This window comes from Cordyceps militaris (genome assembly GCF_000225605.1).
Source record: "Cordyceps militaris CM01 unplaced genomic scaffold CCM_S00002, whole genome shotgun sequence".
Classification (NCBI taxonomy): Eukaryota; Fungi; Ascomycota; class Sordariomycetes; order Hypocreales; family Cordycipitaceae; genus Cordyceps; species Cordyceps militaris.
The window spans coordinates 3,706,963-3,723,979 of record NW_006271970.1 but is presented as its reverse complement, the minus strand read 5'-3'; the positions used below and the strand labels follow the sequence as shown (position 1 = coordinate 3,723,979).

Genomic DNA, 17,017 nt, shown 5'->3' with positions numbered 1-17,017 from the left:
TTGGACGCAACAGAACTTGCAGGAGGGGGGATGTGCACTCGCGGTCGGGTCTCGGCCCGTACACCGGGTCTCGCAATCGCGATTTCAAACGTGGATTTCCGATAAACCTTGGGGGGTCCAAAGATGTTGGAGAAGATGTCGAGGCGCGTAGCAGGAAGCAGAAGAGCAGCAGAAGAGCAGCCCACGAATTTCAACGTTTTTGGTGCAAGAAGGAGAAAGAGAGCAGCTCCCACGATGAATAAAAAACGTCCATGACAGACTAGGTAGAAATAGAAAAAGGCGCGTGCATGATGCAACCTCTCCCCCCCAAAATGCTGCCTCGCCGCCCCGCCTCCTTCCAACCATCTTCTCCCCGCACGGCCATCACTCCTACATACATACATACATACATACATAGTCTAGATATGCAGCCGGAAGCGCGCGCGGCAGGAGGAAGTGGTTAAAGAACGGTCGGACACGGGCATCTAGAGACAAGGCACATGGGGCAATAATTTCCCCTTTCCTTGTTTTACTTGTTTCTGCAACGTTGTGAATTTATACAGCAGTGAGGGGGTAACACGAGTAAAGGCATGGAGGAATAAACTGGCTGGAATTGTTCATGTCTGTACTTTTAATGCTCCCCCAAAATGTACGCCAATATACAAACCCAAAAACGGAAAAAATTCAAAAAGAGCTGTATATGCATCGAATACGACATCTCAGAGACATGATGCTCCTCCACCACCCCTCCACCTTCAGTCCCGACACACACGCACCACACACACCACACCACACACACCACACCACCACACTCATTCAACCACCCATCCCCGGCCGGCAATCTTTCTCTGCTTGACCTTTTTCGCCGGCAGCTGCCAGCCCTGCCCACCCGTATTCTCCGCCCGCAGGTACAGGTTGACCCAGCACTCGCGCGTGGCGCCCGCGTCCACAGCCGCCGACGGTGCGCGCGTCTCCTTGATCGGCTTTCCGTACGTCAGCAGCGACGTGCCCTTGGCGAGGCCGGCCAGCTGCGCGCCCGAGACATCGGTGAGCGCGTGCATCCTCGTCTTGGGCGTCTTGGCCCCTCCGTCGCCGAGCGGTGCCGTCGCGCGCTGCAGATACGAGTAGACAACATACTCGGGGCACTCCTGCACGCCGAGGTGCGCCAGGGGCGACGTGGGGTGAATGTACACGAGACCGCCGTCCTCGCCGCCGCCGGTGGACGCTCCGCGGAGCGGAACGAGCGGCACGTACGGCACGTCGATGGCCCGCCTCGGCTTGCGGTGGTGCGCGGGCGGCACCGGCGCCTTGTCGGCCCGAATCGCGACCTGGTCGATGAAGCCCGCGGCCGCCATCTGCTTCAGCGCCGCCACCTGCTTCGGCGACGGCGGGTCCAGCCTCTCCTTGTGCTGGAGGCTGGCAAACGACGGGATCGTCGTCCGCAGCAGGTCCGTGATTTGCCTGCGCAGCTGCTGCACCTCCCGCAGCACCTTGAAGCGCACAAAGTGGCTCGCGCACCACGCCTCGGTCGGCTCGTGCGCAAACTCGCACACGACCTGCAGCAGCTTCATGGCGTCCGACTTGTCGTCGAGGTAACAAAAGTGGCGGTGCACCTCGTTGAACAGCCGCCGCGCCTGCACCTGCTGCGTTTCGGCCATCACGTCGGCGTTTGTGCGCAGCGTGCTGCCGTCTTCCTGGGCGGCAACGGCGAGCGCGGGCACGGCCTGCGCCTCGGGGAGGAACACTTCGGCAGCCGACAGGCCGGCCACGAGGGCAATGGTGTACGGCAGGCAGTCGTGCAGGTGGCCGACGAGGAGGATTCGTGCAAAGCGGGGCGACAGGGGAAACACGGACATGGTCTGGCCGATCCGTGTAATCTGGCCGCTCGAGGAGATGGCGGACAGGTATTCTAGGAGCTTCTCGGCCGTGGCCAGGCGATGCCGCTCCGGTGGCGTGGGAAAGGGAAAGTTGACGACATTCTGCAGGTTCATAGACTTGAGCTGCAAAACGACACCCTCAATCGGCATGCGCAATATCTCAGGGTCGGCAAACTCCTGAAAGTCGCGCTCATAAACCGCAGACGAGTACAGTCGGTAGCAGTGACCAGGGCCCGTACGGCCTGCGCGACCTGCGCGCTGGTTCGCGCTGGCTTTGCTGATCCAACCAATGTCGTAGCTTTGCACGCCGCTTTGGCGGTCGTAGTTCCGATCCTTTACGCGGCCGCAGTCAAACACAAAGCGAGTGCCCGGGATGGTCAAGGAGGTTTCAGCGACGTTGGTGGCCAGGATAATCTGTCGCGTGCCCTCGGGTGCGGGCTCAAAGACCCTCATCTGCTCGCGCGTAGGAAGCAGCGAATAGAGGGGCAGAATCTGTACTTTTAGAGGAGCGGCTTCCTGCTCTTCCTCAATTTCAAACTCGTCTTCCTCTTCCTCACCGTCTGAAATTATCTCGTCCAGGTCGTCGTGCGTATTGTCGTCCACGTCGCCAAAGTCGAGATCCTCCACCTCCATCGGTGCTTCGGAAGCGGATATCCGTACTTGAGGGCCTTCGGCAGATCTCAGCCCACCAAACGCGGCTTTTAAGCGTTTGCTAAGTTGTAGAATTTCATTGCGACCAGTCAGAAATACGAGGAATCCACCAGGCGGAAGCTTCCTGTGTCCACGGCTGATTTTGTTGAACGCTTCTTCGACGTAGTCGTGGTGTGTCTTGCGGGCAAAATGCATCGTGACTGGGTGCTGTCTGCCCTCCACCTCGACCACTGGCGGGGGTGTGGGGAACAAGTTGGGGTTCATGGTGAGATCTTCGATGCGAAGAGTAGCAGACATGATGATGAGCTTCAGCGGCTTGACCTTGGCATCTTCCTCTGCCAGCTCGGCCCGGAGCTTGATGACTCTGCTCAGCATGCCAATCAAAATGTCCGTGTTTACACTTCTTTCGTGGGCTTCATCAATGATGATGGCGGAGTATTTCTTGAGAGTAATATCTTGGGCGATTTCGCGGAGCAGAATACCATCCGTCATGAATTTGACAGCAGTCTTGTCGTCAACGCTTCCCTCGAATCGAATCTGATAGGCAACAGCCGAAGAGTGGTCACCGAGTTCCTCGGCTACACGCTTAGACATACTGACAGCGGCAACTCGACGTGGCTGCGTGACGCCAATCATGCCCGGTGTCTCCGAGTCCGCAGCTCCATAGCCGGCTTCGTACAGAAATTGCGGTACTTGCGTCGTCTTGCCGGAACCCGTGGCGCCACATATGACGACAATGTTGTTATTGTGGATAGCTTCCATCAGCTTCTGTTCCTCGGCAACAACTGGCAGTTTCAAACGCGCTTCCTGAATCTCCGGTGTTCTTGTGACAGTGACACTGAACGCTTTTCTGTCTGTATTTTCAGTCGGTTGCAGCTCCACAGGTAGCGGTTCTTGCTCTGGGGCCCGAGGAACGAAGTTATCCGGCCTCGGAATCACCATGTTGCTTGTCGTTGGCTCATTTGGCTTGAAGCCTAGAGCTTCGTTGCGTTGTTGTGTAGCCCAGGCTTTGAACATTGAAGATCTTTGTGATCTTTGAGCTGCTGCATCCTCATCTTCATCTTCGCCGTCTTCGTCATCACTATCATCTTCTTCGTCTTCCTTGTCGTCTTCCTTGTCGTCTTCCTCGTCTTCCTTGTCGTCTTCCTCGTCTTCCTCGGCTTCGGATCCCTCATTGTCATCACTGACGCCATTCCATTCGTCTTCGTCTTCGTCGCTTCCATTCTCACTCTCTACAAAGGCAAGCTCGACAGGAGCCCTAACTTTGGACTTGACGCCGCCTCGTTTTTGTCGCTTTTGGATTAAAGGTCTGCCCTCCTCATCAACCTCGAGTGGTCGTTTCAATCCTGACCCCACTGCGTCGGAGAGTTGTGCGGTCACAATTGTAGATTCTGCAGGCTTGGTCTCGGGCTTCGAGGTCGCGACGGGCGTAGGCTTTGCCGCAAGGGTGGGTTTGTCGTTATACTCGTCGCTATCGTCCTCCGCCACCTCGCGTCTCTCCTCCAAGAGCGCCTCTCCATCCTCAATTCCGGCCCTGGCCTCTCTCAGCGCTCTTGACAGACTCTGTTTTTTTGTCTCGCGGCCTTGACCCAGCGATTTACTGCTCGAAAATAAACTCGTGTCGATCTTTCTTGACGCCAATTTCGACAACAGCTCTCGATTCTCGTCTTTTCGCAGCTTTGTGTCAATATACTTTTCGAGGCGCTTGGCCTTCTTAGAGTTCATCTTCCCAGCCTCCTGCTTCAGCTCCTCCTTCATGCGCGCGCGCTTGTCCGCCCATTCCTGCTTGTCGGCCGAGTCGATGATTTCTTTATTGGGGTCTGCGACGTCGTGGCGGCCATTTTCCTTGGCTCTCTCACGGGCAAGCACCCTGTGCTTGCGCTGTCGAGCAACGAATTTTGCCATTTCCGCAGGAATTGACAGAGATTTTATCCCACTATGACTTGCACAAAATTGTCCTGAGCTGGACCAGTCTTCAGAGAATTGGCGACTGGCACTACCAAGAAATTTTGGTGGAGCTCTGTTTTGCCGCTGGTGACCGCAAAAACCTGCAACCCAAACAAGACTAGTGCGGGGCGGTGAGCTGGGGGCAGGAGCTCAAGATGAGAGATGAGCATTACCCGGGAACTTGAAGAAGATTCGCAAATTACAGCAAGATGGCGGCACCGGGTGTTAAAGAGGATCCTTATCCGGCGAAGAGCCAAACCACGAGTGGGGTCGTAGGCGGCATTGCTACCGAGGTTTCTTCGACAAGTTACTCTGACAGAATTCTGGTCACAATTAGCCAAGAGGGGAGGTTGTCGCAATGGGTACGCAGCTTATGAACATTGGGAATCCACCAACTCATCGCGAATATAGGTCCAAGTTCCTCTAGCATCATCGGCGGCCGGTATTTCCGACATGGCCATGCCAAGTAATGGCCACCTTCCAGCTGCGCATCTTACACCAAGGACACTACTAGGCGGAGGAGGGGAAGAACGCGAGACAAACGGACAGCTCTACGCGGCGCAGATTGCAAATCACTTATTACTACGGTACCCAAATGAAAGCCGACTTTTGGTTGTTGGATTTGGACTGGCAGAGATTTCCAAGGAAAGAGAAGCATTTTTCGACCTGTTTGAATTAGTTCAAACGGTCTTGTAGCTGTCCTTGCGCGACCTTGGATGCCACCTTAATGGGTCTCGAAGTGGCTCCTAAAGTTGTCAGAAACGTCACAGGAGAAACGTCACAGGAAGGACAAGTCTATTCAAGCATCTTGTGAATTTGCAGGCAAAGGAGCTGGGCCTGACATGAGCCTTTGCCCGTGGCTCCAAGCTTTTACCGGTATATAGTGTAATACACTGCAAGTTAGTGGGGTTTGAAATATCTGTACGGCTGAACGATCGGAGACGGCCGGCTGTGAATTAATCTCATATTTTATCTCTGCACGAGACTGCGTGCATATAGAGAGCTGCTAGCCAGACTATCCATGTGACTGAGTCTAACTCTGTACTTTTCAATTAACGCCAACCCACACCAAGAACTAAGTACCACACCAGTGAGAGTCACATCCTCTCGTCACTATTTAATGCTAGTAAGGCCACAACTCCTTTTGAATATCTCTTTCCGCCACGATAGTGACTATAAAGAACAAGGAATCTCCACCGCTAGCTTTATTAATATATGTTTTATTTAATAAGACTTTTTTTAAGGCGAACTACAGGCTACCGCGAGGCGAGCGTGTTCTTCCGGCGTTGCGGTGTTGCTGCGGCATCACGGCGTTTCGGCGTTTCGGCGTCACGGCGTTGTTCATTAACAAGATACGGTACAACGGAACTAAAAACGGTCGGGACCCAACAGTAATTCCAGCAGGCAGCTTCCCCGCATCCTCGGATCAGTCGCTGGCGTATAGGATTTGTGTTCCGAAATTATCATAGGTCGGGGGTGGCGACTTCCCCGCATCCTCGGATCAGTCGCCGGCTTATAGGATTTGTGTTCCGCAATTATCATATATGTATGTGTTCGGCAATTACCTTCGGCAGGGGGCCGGCTTCCCCGGATCAGTCGCGTACAAGGGACTCGGTCTTTCTAATATTAATACTCGTTGCCAATCCAGCCGAATAGTAAAAACGGGTGGTACAAATCCATCGCATGAAACCGGGTTAGCAACTCATATAACAGCCATGCTACTGCTCTACGTTGTCGTCGGAACTGCTCTTGTCGGCGCCATCGCCACTACCATTCTACGGGCCGTGGTATCACCGCTGCGCTCCATTCCGGGGCCATTTCTTACCCGATTCACCCGTCTTTGGTACGTTGCTCGCGTAGCCAAGGGCCATTTTGAAGCCGAGAATATCGCCCTACACAAGCGGTATGGACCTATTGTCCGCATCGCACCAGACATGTACAGCATTAACATGCCCGAGGCTGTCGGCACCGTGTACGGCATCAGCTCTAAGATGCCCAAGTCGGCGTGGTACGACGCATGGCATCACCCAACCAACGACAAGGCGACTCTCTTCCCAGACAGGGAGGTGAAGCGGCATGCGGAGACGAGGAGGCGCTTCCAGGCGCTGTACAGCATGACGAGCCTCCTGAGCTATGAAGGATACGCCGACTCGTGTGCGGAAATTTTCGTCCAGCGGCTGGATGAGTTTGCCAAAGAGGGCGAGGTGTTTGATCTGGCGCACTGGTTCCAATGCTACGCCTTCGACGTCATTGGTGACATTACCTACTCGAAGCGCTTTGGGTTTCTGGACCGCGGCGAAGACGTCGCGGGCCTGCTCAAAGCGCAGCAGCGTATCATCGTCTATGGAGCGCTGGTTGGCATCATACCGGAACTGCACCCAATATTGTACAGAATCACGTCGTGGCTGGGCCTCGGCGGCGGTGCTGGTCGAGACTATCTGATCGAGTTTGTCCGGGATCGTGTTAGCGAGCGCCGGGCCGAGAGGGCCGCGGAAGCCGCCATGGACAAGAAGGCAACATTGCTGGACGCGACATCGGACGAACAGGCACCACAAAGCTTCCTCGACAAGTTGCTGGCCCAGAATGAGCTGGATCCCGCCAAGGTCACCGACGACCACATTTACGGCATGTCGCTCGCTAACGTCGTGGCCGGTTCCGACACGACCGCGGTCACGCTATCTTCCATCTTCTACCACCTGATGCGCACGCCGACTGCGGTCGCAAGGCTGCGGGAGGAGATTGCCGAGGGCGAAAAGGAGGGCACGATTGACCACCTTGGACGTGTTCGGTTTCAAGACGCCAAAAACATGCGGTACCTGCAGGCGGTGATTACGGAGGCTTTGCGCTTGCACTCGGCCACGGGCCTCCCGCTGTGGAGAGACGTGCCCGAGGGCGGTGCGGTGCTGGGCGGGCGGTACTTTCCTGGCGGCACTACGGTAGGATTGAATACCTGGTGTGCGCATTACAACGAGAGTGTTTATGGGCCAGATGCGCGCGAGTTTCGGCCGGAGCGGTGGCTTGTGGAGGAGGACAAGGTCAAGAAGATGAACGCCTACTACCTTCCAGTGAGATCTTCCTTTATTTTCATGTGAAATACTTTGAGAGTACTGTACTAACATTTTCTTCTTCTTTTTTCTCAGTTCGGGCTGGGCTCGAGGACTTGCATCGGACGGCACATCTCCATCTTGGAAATCGCAAAGCTGGTACCGTTGCTTGTCAAGAGCTATGACTTTGAGGCAGTTAATGGGGCCAAGGAGTGGGAGACGAACAACGTTTGGTTTGTGAAGCCGGTTGACTTCCATGTCAGAGTCAAACGCAGATTGTGAGTGTTGACGTGGCCAAGGATATGCTTGGTACGGCGCGGGCCGAGAATGACTACTTAGGAAGCGGGAATTTAGCAAACAATTTGTCGAGATCTTCATTTGAATTCGGTACTAAATCCATGTATCTTTGATAGGCTGCTATTTTTATTACATGTGAAAGTTAATTTAGCATCTTGCACTGGACTGGGTCGTTGGCAAAGTCTAACGCGGGGTAATAAGAATTGGCTCGAGAGCCCTATCGTGATTTGAAAAAAAAAAGAACCCCCCCCCAGGTACGGTAATGAATTAGCCTACCATTTTATCATCTTATCAGGCAGACAGAGGGGCTGCTGAAAAGGGCGCCGAGGGCGCCGAGGGCAAAGATGAGATGGCCCAAGACCTCAGCTATCAATCGCCCACCTTGCCCTAGCCACCTTCTATTGAGCTTTGAGGAATAACATTCACGTGAAACATCTTAGCTGGACTGATGAAATGGAAAGGCAGGCTCTGGAATGATGCGGCAACTACCAAGGTGACAAGTGGGGGTGGCATATGCCAAAAAACGTGGTACGGCCAGAGGCAGTTACTGTATCGGCCCAACGGGTTATCATCGAGATTGCTTGGTTCCTGGACTACCTAATAATTGATAGTTTATCCCTCATCCCCTCATCCGGTTTTTTTCTTTCCATCTTGCCTCTGTACCATATCTATCCGGTACCATCAGCTCCCTACAACCTGCTCGCCACGTCTCGAAACTATAACCCTCTCTCTCCGCCAACAAACGCCACGCTTCCCATCTAAATAGATCGACGCCATCCATCGCGGCCGGCCCAGCCTCATTTTACCCCGCCAAACCCCTCCATCGTCAAGCTCCAGCAACAACCATTGTCATCGCACACGCCCAATCCGCCAAAATGCCCGAAGCATGTTCCCTCCTCCCCCCCTCCTTGCACAGCCCGCTCCATACTAACCCCCAATGTGCGCTCCCAGATCAACACCCTCCTCTTCGACTGCGACAACACGCTCGTCCTCTCCGAGGAGCTCGCCTTTGAGGCCTGCGCCGACCTCATCAACCAGATCACCGAGGAGCGCGGCGTCGACCTGCGCTTCACCGGCGAGACGCTCATCAAGGAGTTTGTCGGCCAAAACTTCCGCGGCATGCTCACGTCCCTGCAGGAGCGCCACGGCATCCAAATCTCCCCGGCCGACATGGAAAAGTACGTCACCAAGGAGGAAGACGCCGTCATCGCCAAGCTGCGCGCCGCGCTGCGGCCCTGCCCCGGCGTCGACGCCCAGCTCGCCCAGCTCGCCGCCTCGCACAAGTACCTCATGGCTGTCGTCTCCTCGTCGGCGCTGCGCCGCGTCCAGGCCTCGATCGAAAAGGTCGGCCAGGACAAGTACTTCCCCGGGAATGTCGTCTTCTCCGCCGCCACATCCCTCGAAAAGCCCACCAGCAAGCCCGACCCGGCCGTGTACTTGCACGCGCTCAAGGTGCTCGGCCGCACCGCGGCGCAGAGCGTCGCAATCGAGGACAGCAAGAGCGGCACGCTCAGCGGGACTCGCGCGGGCATCAAGGTCATCGGCTATGTCGGCCCATACGATGACGCCCATAAGCCCGAGATGGAAAAGACGCTGACCGAGGCCGGGGCCGTTGTCATCATGCGCGACTGGTCCGAGTTCCCTGCCGCCCTGGAAAAGATTGCCAGTGGCGCCGTCTAGAAGTCCGCAGGACAGATGGAGCATATTTATAAATACAAGCAGGCATTATCAGAAATATTAATTTGGAGACTTCTTGGGTGCATGTGCTGCTTTTTCACGTCCCGCATTCCTTTCTGCTTATAGGTGACATTCTTGATGTACATGGGCAAGCACCTAATTCCTCCAGTCCATCAAGAAGCTATTAACGCTCTGCAGTGTAGCGCGACTCGGATTCGCTGCCGGAAAAGTCATCATGAACCCGCCCAGCCGGCTCTTCACAGCCGTCTTTGTAAAACCCACCTGTGCGCCCTCCTCGCGCAACGCACCTGCGTCATCAAGCAGCAAGCACGAAAGCGCCAGCGCAGTGCCGACAGAAAAGTCCTTTCCCGAGTCGCACGAGACCACGATCTTCTTCTCGCAACCTGCGGGCGCACCATCCATGTATCCACGCGCAAACGCACAAATGTCAGGTAGAGCGAGGCGCAAGCTGCGGCTGCCGGCTTTGCTGTGGCCGAGCCCGACTTGCATGAAACGCGGCCCCTTGACCCACGACTCTTTCGGCGATGTCGATGCGAGCAGTTGTATATGGCACTCTCCCTCGGCATCGGGAGCCATCGTAGACGCAGTCGGACACACGTAGATGCCCGGCGCGAGCCGCACACGCGCCTCGCTGCCCACCGGTACCTGCGCGGCGCGATCCTCCTCCACCAGCCGCCTGATGAGCGCCGGCAGCGCACTCTCGGCCGCGTCCAGTAGCACGTGCACGTTATTCCAGAAGACGGGCGGCGTGAGCCCGTGCGCCCAGTTCTCCGTGTCGTCGCCCGCGCCCTGTATGTAGCCGCCCTCGTCCATCTCGCTCCCCGCGACGCGGCGACTCGCCGTGCAGCAAATCACAGGCCGGTAGTCGTCAAAGACCACGCGCTGCGGCGAAGGCTGCCCTGCACCCCCGGGCGGCGGCAGCGCAGAGTCCTGCGTGATCCAGAGCGGGCGGAGCGGCTTGCTGAGCACCCCGCGCGGCAGCGGCAGCGCGAGCGCCTCCAGGGACGCGGCGAAGACCGGCAGCAGCGCCGCGACTTGCGCGTGCGTCGTGGGCGGCAGCGACGGCGGCAGGAACAGCGCCTGCGAGAGCGGGTGGTCCGGCAGGAGCACGCGGTTGAGCACGGCGCACCACACGGGAATGGTGGTGGACAGCGCGTCGGGCATGCGCTTGCCGCGCCGCGTGGAATCGACAATAATGACCCTGTTTTTTTGTTCCGTGTGAGACCTCAAATTTTGCTCCCAGCTGAGGCATCACGTCAAAATGGCAACGTACCCGTCATGCTTCTCGGCAAGCTCAACAATGTGCAGGTTCAGACGTCGGGTGCTAAACTTCCACGCCCGCTCGTGGCCGTCGGTGCTCTTGAAGTAGGCGCTGCCGCCCTTGGTCTCGGGCGGCACGTACCAGCTACCGCAGCGTTCGTTGGCGACAAGAGGCCGCCGACGGCCGGACCTGTTCGTCTCCTCCGCGGTCCCCTGCCCGGGGGTGTAGTCTCCCGGCGCGCCGCCGCCAAAGGCGCTGGCCGCTCGCGCGACGAATTCCGCGTCCGTCGCGATGGAGCGCAGGCGGTTGTGGATGGTGAGCGTCGTGCGCTTCAGCCCGGACATGAGCGCCGACATGGACATTTGCTGGTCGCTGGAAAAGAGAATGCTGGAGTGATGGATGCCGGCCGTGCGTACGCTGGACACCGCGTCCGGCTCCGCGTCCGGCGATGCCATGTCCATGGCGAGGCCAGGCTGGAATGGAGCAGCAGGACGTTTTGCACCCGTCGGTGTTGTTTATGAAGAGTATTATTAAGGCACACAGTTCAAAAAGAGTTTCACCGATAACTACAGAGGAGTCATACGCTAGAAAAGTAGGTCTAAAAATAATAGAAAAATAATACAATAGGTTTAAAAGAAACTTAATACTTTACTTACCTATATTCTTTAGTTTTATTATTATATAGATATAAATAGTAAAATTAGATTTAATACCTTTCTTTATAATAACTAAAAGTATTACTTATATAATATAGTTTATTAATATATACTTTTAATATTTCTATTTTAACTTATTATATAATTATTAGATTTATATTTTTTTATAAGTTTATTTTAATAACTTTTTTCTTTATAGGTTTTATTATTATTATTTTTAAATAATATTATAATTATAAAATAATCCTAAGAAAATAACTTAGAATTCCTAGGCTATATACCTTTATACTTTATATATAACTTCTTATCTTAATAAGAATTTAAAATTATAACTAAAAAGAAGAAAAATAAACTAATTAAATAGAAAAAGCTTAATATACTAGTAGTAAAGCTTTATAAGGGTTTTCCTAGGGAGTTTATAATATATATTAGCTATACTTAGTTATTAGGATTTAAGGATAGACCTGATTATACTTACCTATACTGATTATTCCGCTACGCCTTCTTAACTCGTGGATTAAAGTATGATAACATATTCGATTAGACGGAGAAGCTATTTATTGGGATGCAATGCGATAGTACTGGATGATGTGCGCGCCTGCCGAACGGAGCCAGTAGCGTTGATTTAAAGAGACCAAAAAGGTCCTCATGTGTAACTATCCATAGATAAAATTTTCAAGCTCTTTGTACGCCGTAGCAAGATCCTCGTTCACAATGATTTTGTCGTAAAGTCCTAGAGTTTCTGCTTGCTGTAATTCGGCTTTGGCCTGTTGCATTCTTTTCTGTATACTCATTTCAGTTTCCGTGCTTCGTCCCTGAAGTCGCGACGCAAGCTCTTCAAAGCTTGGCGGCTTGATGAAAATGTACCGAGCGTTGATGATGGATCTCTGTCGCATTTGTTTAACTCCCTCAATATCAATCTCCAGCAGAACAACCAAGCCTTTCTCCGTTTGGTGCGTAATTGTCGATTTGCTAGTGCCATAGTAGTTGCCACTGAACTGCGTATATTCAACGAAGACATTTTGGAGAATGAGGGACTTGAATTCGGATTCCGTTATGTAGAAGTAGGTGCTTCCCTCCATTTCACCAGCTCGAGGCTGACGTGTGGTGTGTGAAACTGTTTTGGTGAAAACACCTGGATGTGCATCCTGGAGCATCTGGATGAGAGTTCCCTTCCCGACCCCTGAGGGTCCAGATACGACAATCGGCCGAACGTCTTTCACCTCTGCAGAAATCCATGTTAGCACCGCTCGCTTAATCGCCAGGGTAGATGGGTCTCTACTGGAAGCCATCACTAGCGTTGTATAGCTACCGCACACTAGATGCAATGTTATTGAATGAATTGGAATCGTGTACAGTCCTAAGTTTCTAATTGTAACTAGCACTCCTTTCCTTGACGGGTGCTTATATAACTCTAGAAAAATTGCTGCCTTAGGCGGCACGGATCTTGGTAGTATTTATAAGGAATATAAAGTACCTACCTACTAAGAATACTAAACGCTATTAAATCCTACTAGGAATTATTATATAATAGTAGAATAACGTATAGAAAGGATAGTTTTTACCTAGGTAGCCTAGTATAATAATAGCTTAATCCTAATCTATAGTTATCTATTTCTTAGTGTTAAGGGCTGGGCTACGGAGCCCGCCCTGGTCCTTCCAGAGTGGCTGGCGCGGAGCCCCTAAAGGGGGCCCCTTATAGGTGCAACCAGACAACAATCGTGCCAGTATTGTTGTTACGAATCCTTTTAGCCTCGTGGTCAAGAGGGTTGTGCGCCGTAAGGCCACTGACGGCTGCGGGGCTGGTTGCCCCCGAAGCCCCTCTGGGGCCAGTCCGTCACACTTAGGTAGTAAGTTAGGTTAAATAGCTATATAGTAGCCTAGAATAGTTATTATAAAAAAGGTCTTATTAAAGCTAAGTTTAGCTTAAAATAGGCTTAAACCTAACTTCCTTATAATCTTAAGTACTAAAAAGAGTAAATAAATAACTTCTAAGTTTTTTTATTATAAAACTATTCTTTTTAACCTTAGTATTTTTAATAATAATAGTATTTTATTAATAAAATAATAAAATTATATAAAACTTCTATATAAGAAAAAAACCTTATCTAATTATATTTTATAAAAGTAGTAAATAAATTAGCTTTAATAGGGTAGTAGAATTAAGGTAGATTTAGGTTAATATAGAGTAGAATAGTATACTACTAATTCCTTTACTATATAGGCTAATAAAAAGTACTAGGTAACCTAGAACACTTATTAGAATAAAAACGCAGCATCTAGGCATTATTGCCTGTTAGCGACTAGGAACCTGCGATTGTTTAATATTTCCAACAGCTTCGCCAAGCACCCAGCCAAGGAGGGTATAGAAGCGTTGCAGGCTTTCGTCAGTGCCGCGTATGCCTTCCTCGTTGAAGTCGAGAATCTCTGAGCAGCGTATGTCGAACTGATAGTTCTGAAAGTCGATACAGCCCTGAACGATGCGGACCTGGCGTCCGGAGCAAGAAAATACGAGGATCTTGAGAGAGATTAGTGAGATTGCTCGGGCAGAGGCTTGGGGCACATACTGGAATTACCATGGCGTGGCGATAAGTGCGGTCGCAGGCCTGCCGCAGTGCCAACACCATAATGGCGGTGAGCTCACCGTTGGATAGGGACCCGTCATCCTGGAGGATCTCGTCGTCGTGGATAAAACAGCTCAAATGCGGGAGCGTAGGGCTTCGTGGCACATCAAGATAAATATACTTTAGGGCAGTAGGGGGATTACACTGTTCGGTAATCCTCCTGACGCTCCAGTAGGTAGTGAACATCCGAGTTGGTTGTCGAAAGGCGGTTCGTATTAGGTCTTGACGCGCTGTTAGCTTTGGTCTAGATACGGCTATAATAAAGCAAGGGTGCGGGCTTACGAGCAATAGCGCCAATATGTCTTGTTATGCATCATATTGCCCTTTTCATAGGGATGGCCCCTCTCCGTGTAATTTTCGACCATGCTTAATGTGCCCATCGACTCGGGCGCGCCGAGGCGACGGTCTTCAAGCGGATCGAAGATGCCAAACAAGTCATAGTCATCTGGGTTTTCGCTCGGGCAGGCCAACGGACAAGAGTAGTCAATCCAGCTGCTGATCTGTTTAGGAGGGATAGGTCGGATAAAGGCCTCACCGTAGCAGCCGCCCTGCCCGGTCCTAAGATCAAGTTTCTGAACGACAATGTCCCAGTCGCTGCGCAGCTGCTCGGGGGTGACACGGTGGGCCGAGGACTTGGAGAGGATCGATGAGACGCACGAGCACGTCTAGCATGCACTTGTGAAGTCTGTCATTTTCCTGGACCCCTTGCGGGGATTTGGGCTGGGGCGGCGAGCGGTGGCCAACTGTGTTGATAGTGTACTTTTGGCGGTAGAGGTGGTAGCAGTAGCAGCGAGGGCGGCGACTCTGTTATTGACGAATCGTACTTGTTTTGGGGGGCAGGATGAGGGTATATGATGGAAGGGGGCAAACAAGGTTGTCACTGTGTTTTTGGGTGGGTTGACTTGGCGACTGGCCTGCGCGCGCCACAGGCGCCAGCATACCAAGCCTTATTATAGGCGCAACCAGACAACGACCTGCCAGTCTTGTTATAACGAATCCTTTTGCCTGCCTCCGTGGCTTAGTGGGTTATGGCTTGCGCCATTGACGGCAGCAGTGCTGGTTGCCGCCCTCTGGGCCAGTTCCGTTACAATCAGGGTGTGGAATCTAAGCAGTTTAGGTTACCTTGTACGTTTCGCTTTTTGCTCTTGGGTGGAATATCTTGCCCATCTTCATAATAAATATTTGACAACGCGTGACTTCCATTCGTCACCACCAACTTCACCCAACGCCCTCGTAGCTTACACCAGCTTCCAGACGCCATTCTCAACAACAATGCCAATCTCTCGGCCCTCGTCAATGCTCCTACGGCCCGCATGCAGAATCGCCGTGGTGGCAATCGTGTTGCGCAGCGTCGGCAGGCCCTTGGCGTCGAGGTCGGCAGGCTTCAAGCGGCCCTCGTTGACGGCGCGGCAGCCGTCGACAAACTTTTCAATCGAAATGTAGCCGTAGCCCGTCTGGCCGTTGAAGTTGCCGTCCTCGTCGGGGGCGTAGCGCATGTAAAAGGGGTTGAACCACTGTAGCTGGCCGGCCTTGTCGTCGGCTACGTCGTAGCCGCGGTGGGCCTGGTCGACGCGGATCTCGCCGTCGGCGGCCAGGTAGTGGAAGTACTGGTTGGTGTGGACGCCGGCGCGTTCGGGGGCCGTCCACGAGGACGTGTAGACGCCGACGGCGCGCTTGCTCGGGTCGGCCTTGTTCGCCCAGGTGACGAGCACCGAGATGGTGTCCTCGGTCTCGTCGACGCAGCCGCGGGCGACGGCGACGCCCTTGGACGACGACGCCGACACCTTGACGGGCACGTAGCGGTCCTGCACCATGGAGTCGCAGATGTCGACGTGGTGGCTGTTGAGGTAGTAGGAAATGTCCGACTCGCGGCCGGCCCACGACTTGAACGTGTCGAGCTGGTACTTGGGCTGCGACATGTACGAGTACCAGTAGTTGAAGTCACCAAGCGTCTGGGCCTTGAAGCGGGCGTCCGAGTAGGCCGGGTCGAAACGCTTGTGGTGCTCGATGAAGACGTAGACGCCCTTGGCCTCGGCCCGCTGGATCAGCTCCTGGTGGTGCTCGAGCAGCTTGACAGCGGGCTTGGTGATGAGGACGTGGATGCCGCGGTCAATGGCGTACAGGGCGATGGGAAAGTGCGTCGGGTCCGGGGTGAAGATGGTGATGGCGTCGCCGGGCTTGAGGCCGTCGATGGCGGCCTTGTAGGCGTCAGGCTCCTTTTGGTCGTTGGCGGGGAAGGAGTCGAATGAGGTGTCGAGACCGTTGTAGACTTGGGTGATATTCTTGTCCAGGTGCTCGCCTGGGAGGGTTAGAAGGGGTCTGCGTATCGGGAGCTCGGGGCGACTCACGAATGGCAGGGAACTTGGTGCCATTGACACCAACCATGCCGAGCTGGTTGACCTTGCCGCGGCGCCGCAGATCAAAAAGGGTGAGGCCGACGACGCCGACCTTCTTGTCCGAGGCGGAGCCACCGGTGCCGACAAAGCCGGTGGTATACTCGCCGGTACCAATCATCAACACATTGATGGGAGCTGGCATCGTGCCGGGATGCTGCGTGGGAAATATTTATAAGGTTGGGGGTATCTTAGGAAATGTGGCAAAAGATTGGGCGTAGGGCTCAGCACGAAATATGAAAAGATAAAGAAGAAGGTCACAGGGAAGGAAGATGCTTGAGGGAGCGAGGTTCTCCTTGCGACTGAGAGCAGGTGATTTTGAGAAAACGCAGGATGGCTGAGCTCCAAACGGCTGCTTGAAGTGAAGCTCTGGCGGCGGCGGCTGGCAATTGGAGGGATAATATGCTCCGGCCCACGGTGAGGAGAGGCGTTGAAGGTGCGATGATCGGACGCCGTTAAATACGGTATATATCGGCGAAAATTACTGGTTTGGGATAGTGCGTCCTATAAAGAGGTGATGACAGGCGCAGAATATGTTTTGTTGTCAAGCTACACCCTAAAATTTGCAAAGGCGTCGGGAGTTGTATTAC

At 53.4% G+C, this 17,017-nt stretch overlaps 5 protein-coding genes across 5 annotated transcripts; 1 reads left to right on the top strand and 4 right to left on the bottom strand.

Moving 5' to 3' along the window:
• Positions 1-791: 791 nt before the first annotated feature.
• CCM_03110 (DEAH-box RNA helicase (Dhr1), putative) lies at positions 792-4,412 on the bottom strand (the record flags this gene model as incomplete). Its single annotated transcript, XM_006668262.1, has 1 exon — positions 792-4,412. One exon carries the CDS (start codon positions 4,410-4,412, stop codon positions 792-794), a length of 3,621 nt encoding a protein of 1,206 aa, XP_006668325.1.
• A 1,757-nt stretch (positions 4,413-6,169) lies between these two features.
• Positions 6,170-9,475, top strand: CCM_03109 (cytochrome P450 pisatin demethylase, putative; the record flags this gene model as incomplete). Its single annotated transcript, XM_006668261.1, has 4 exons — positions 6,170-7,519; positions 7,595-7,776; positions 8,261-8,295; positions 8,562-9,475. The coding sequence occupies 4 exons, from the start codon at positions 6,170-6,172 to the stop codon at positions 9,473-9,475; spliced, it is 2,481 nt and encodes an 826-aa protein (XP_006668324.1).
• A 153-nt stretch (positions 9,476-9,628) lies between these two features.
• On the bottom strand, positions 9,629-11,215 carry CCM_03108 (tRNA a64-2'-o-ribosylphosphate transferase; the record flags this gene model as incomplete). Its single annotated transcript, XM_006668260.1, has 2 exons — positions 9,629-10,694; positions 10,767-11,215. The coding sequence occupies 2 exons, from the start codon at positions 11,213-11,215 to the stop codon at positions 9,629-9,631; spliced, it is 1,515 nt and encodes a 504-aa protein (XP_006668323.1).
• Positions 11,216-12,066: 851 nt separating this feature from the next.
• On the bottom strand, positions 12,067-12,702 carry CCM_03107 (guanylate kinase; the record flags this gene model as incomplete). Its single annotated transcript, XM_006668259.1, has 1 exon — positions 12,067-12,702. The coding sequence occupies one exon, from the start codon at positions 12,700-12,702 to the stop codon at positions 12,067-12,069; it is 636 nt and encodes a 211-aa protein (XP_006668322.1).
• Positions 12,703-13,706: 1,004 nt separating this feature from the next.
• On the bottom strand, positions 13,707-16,572 carry CCM_03106 (NAD binding Rossmann fold oxidoreductase, putative; the record flags this gene model as incomplete). Its single annotated transcript, XM_006668258.1, has 7 exons — positions 13,707-13,928; positions 13,978-14,194; positions 14,317-14,636; positions 14,692-14,836; positions 14,976-15,008; positions 15,277-16,333; positions 16,383-16,572. 7 exons carry the CDS (start codon positions 16,570-16,572, stop codon positions 13,707-13,709), a joined length of 2,184 nt encoding a protein of 727 aa, XP_006668321.1.
• Positions 16,573-17,017: the final 445 nt, after the last annotated feature.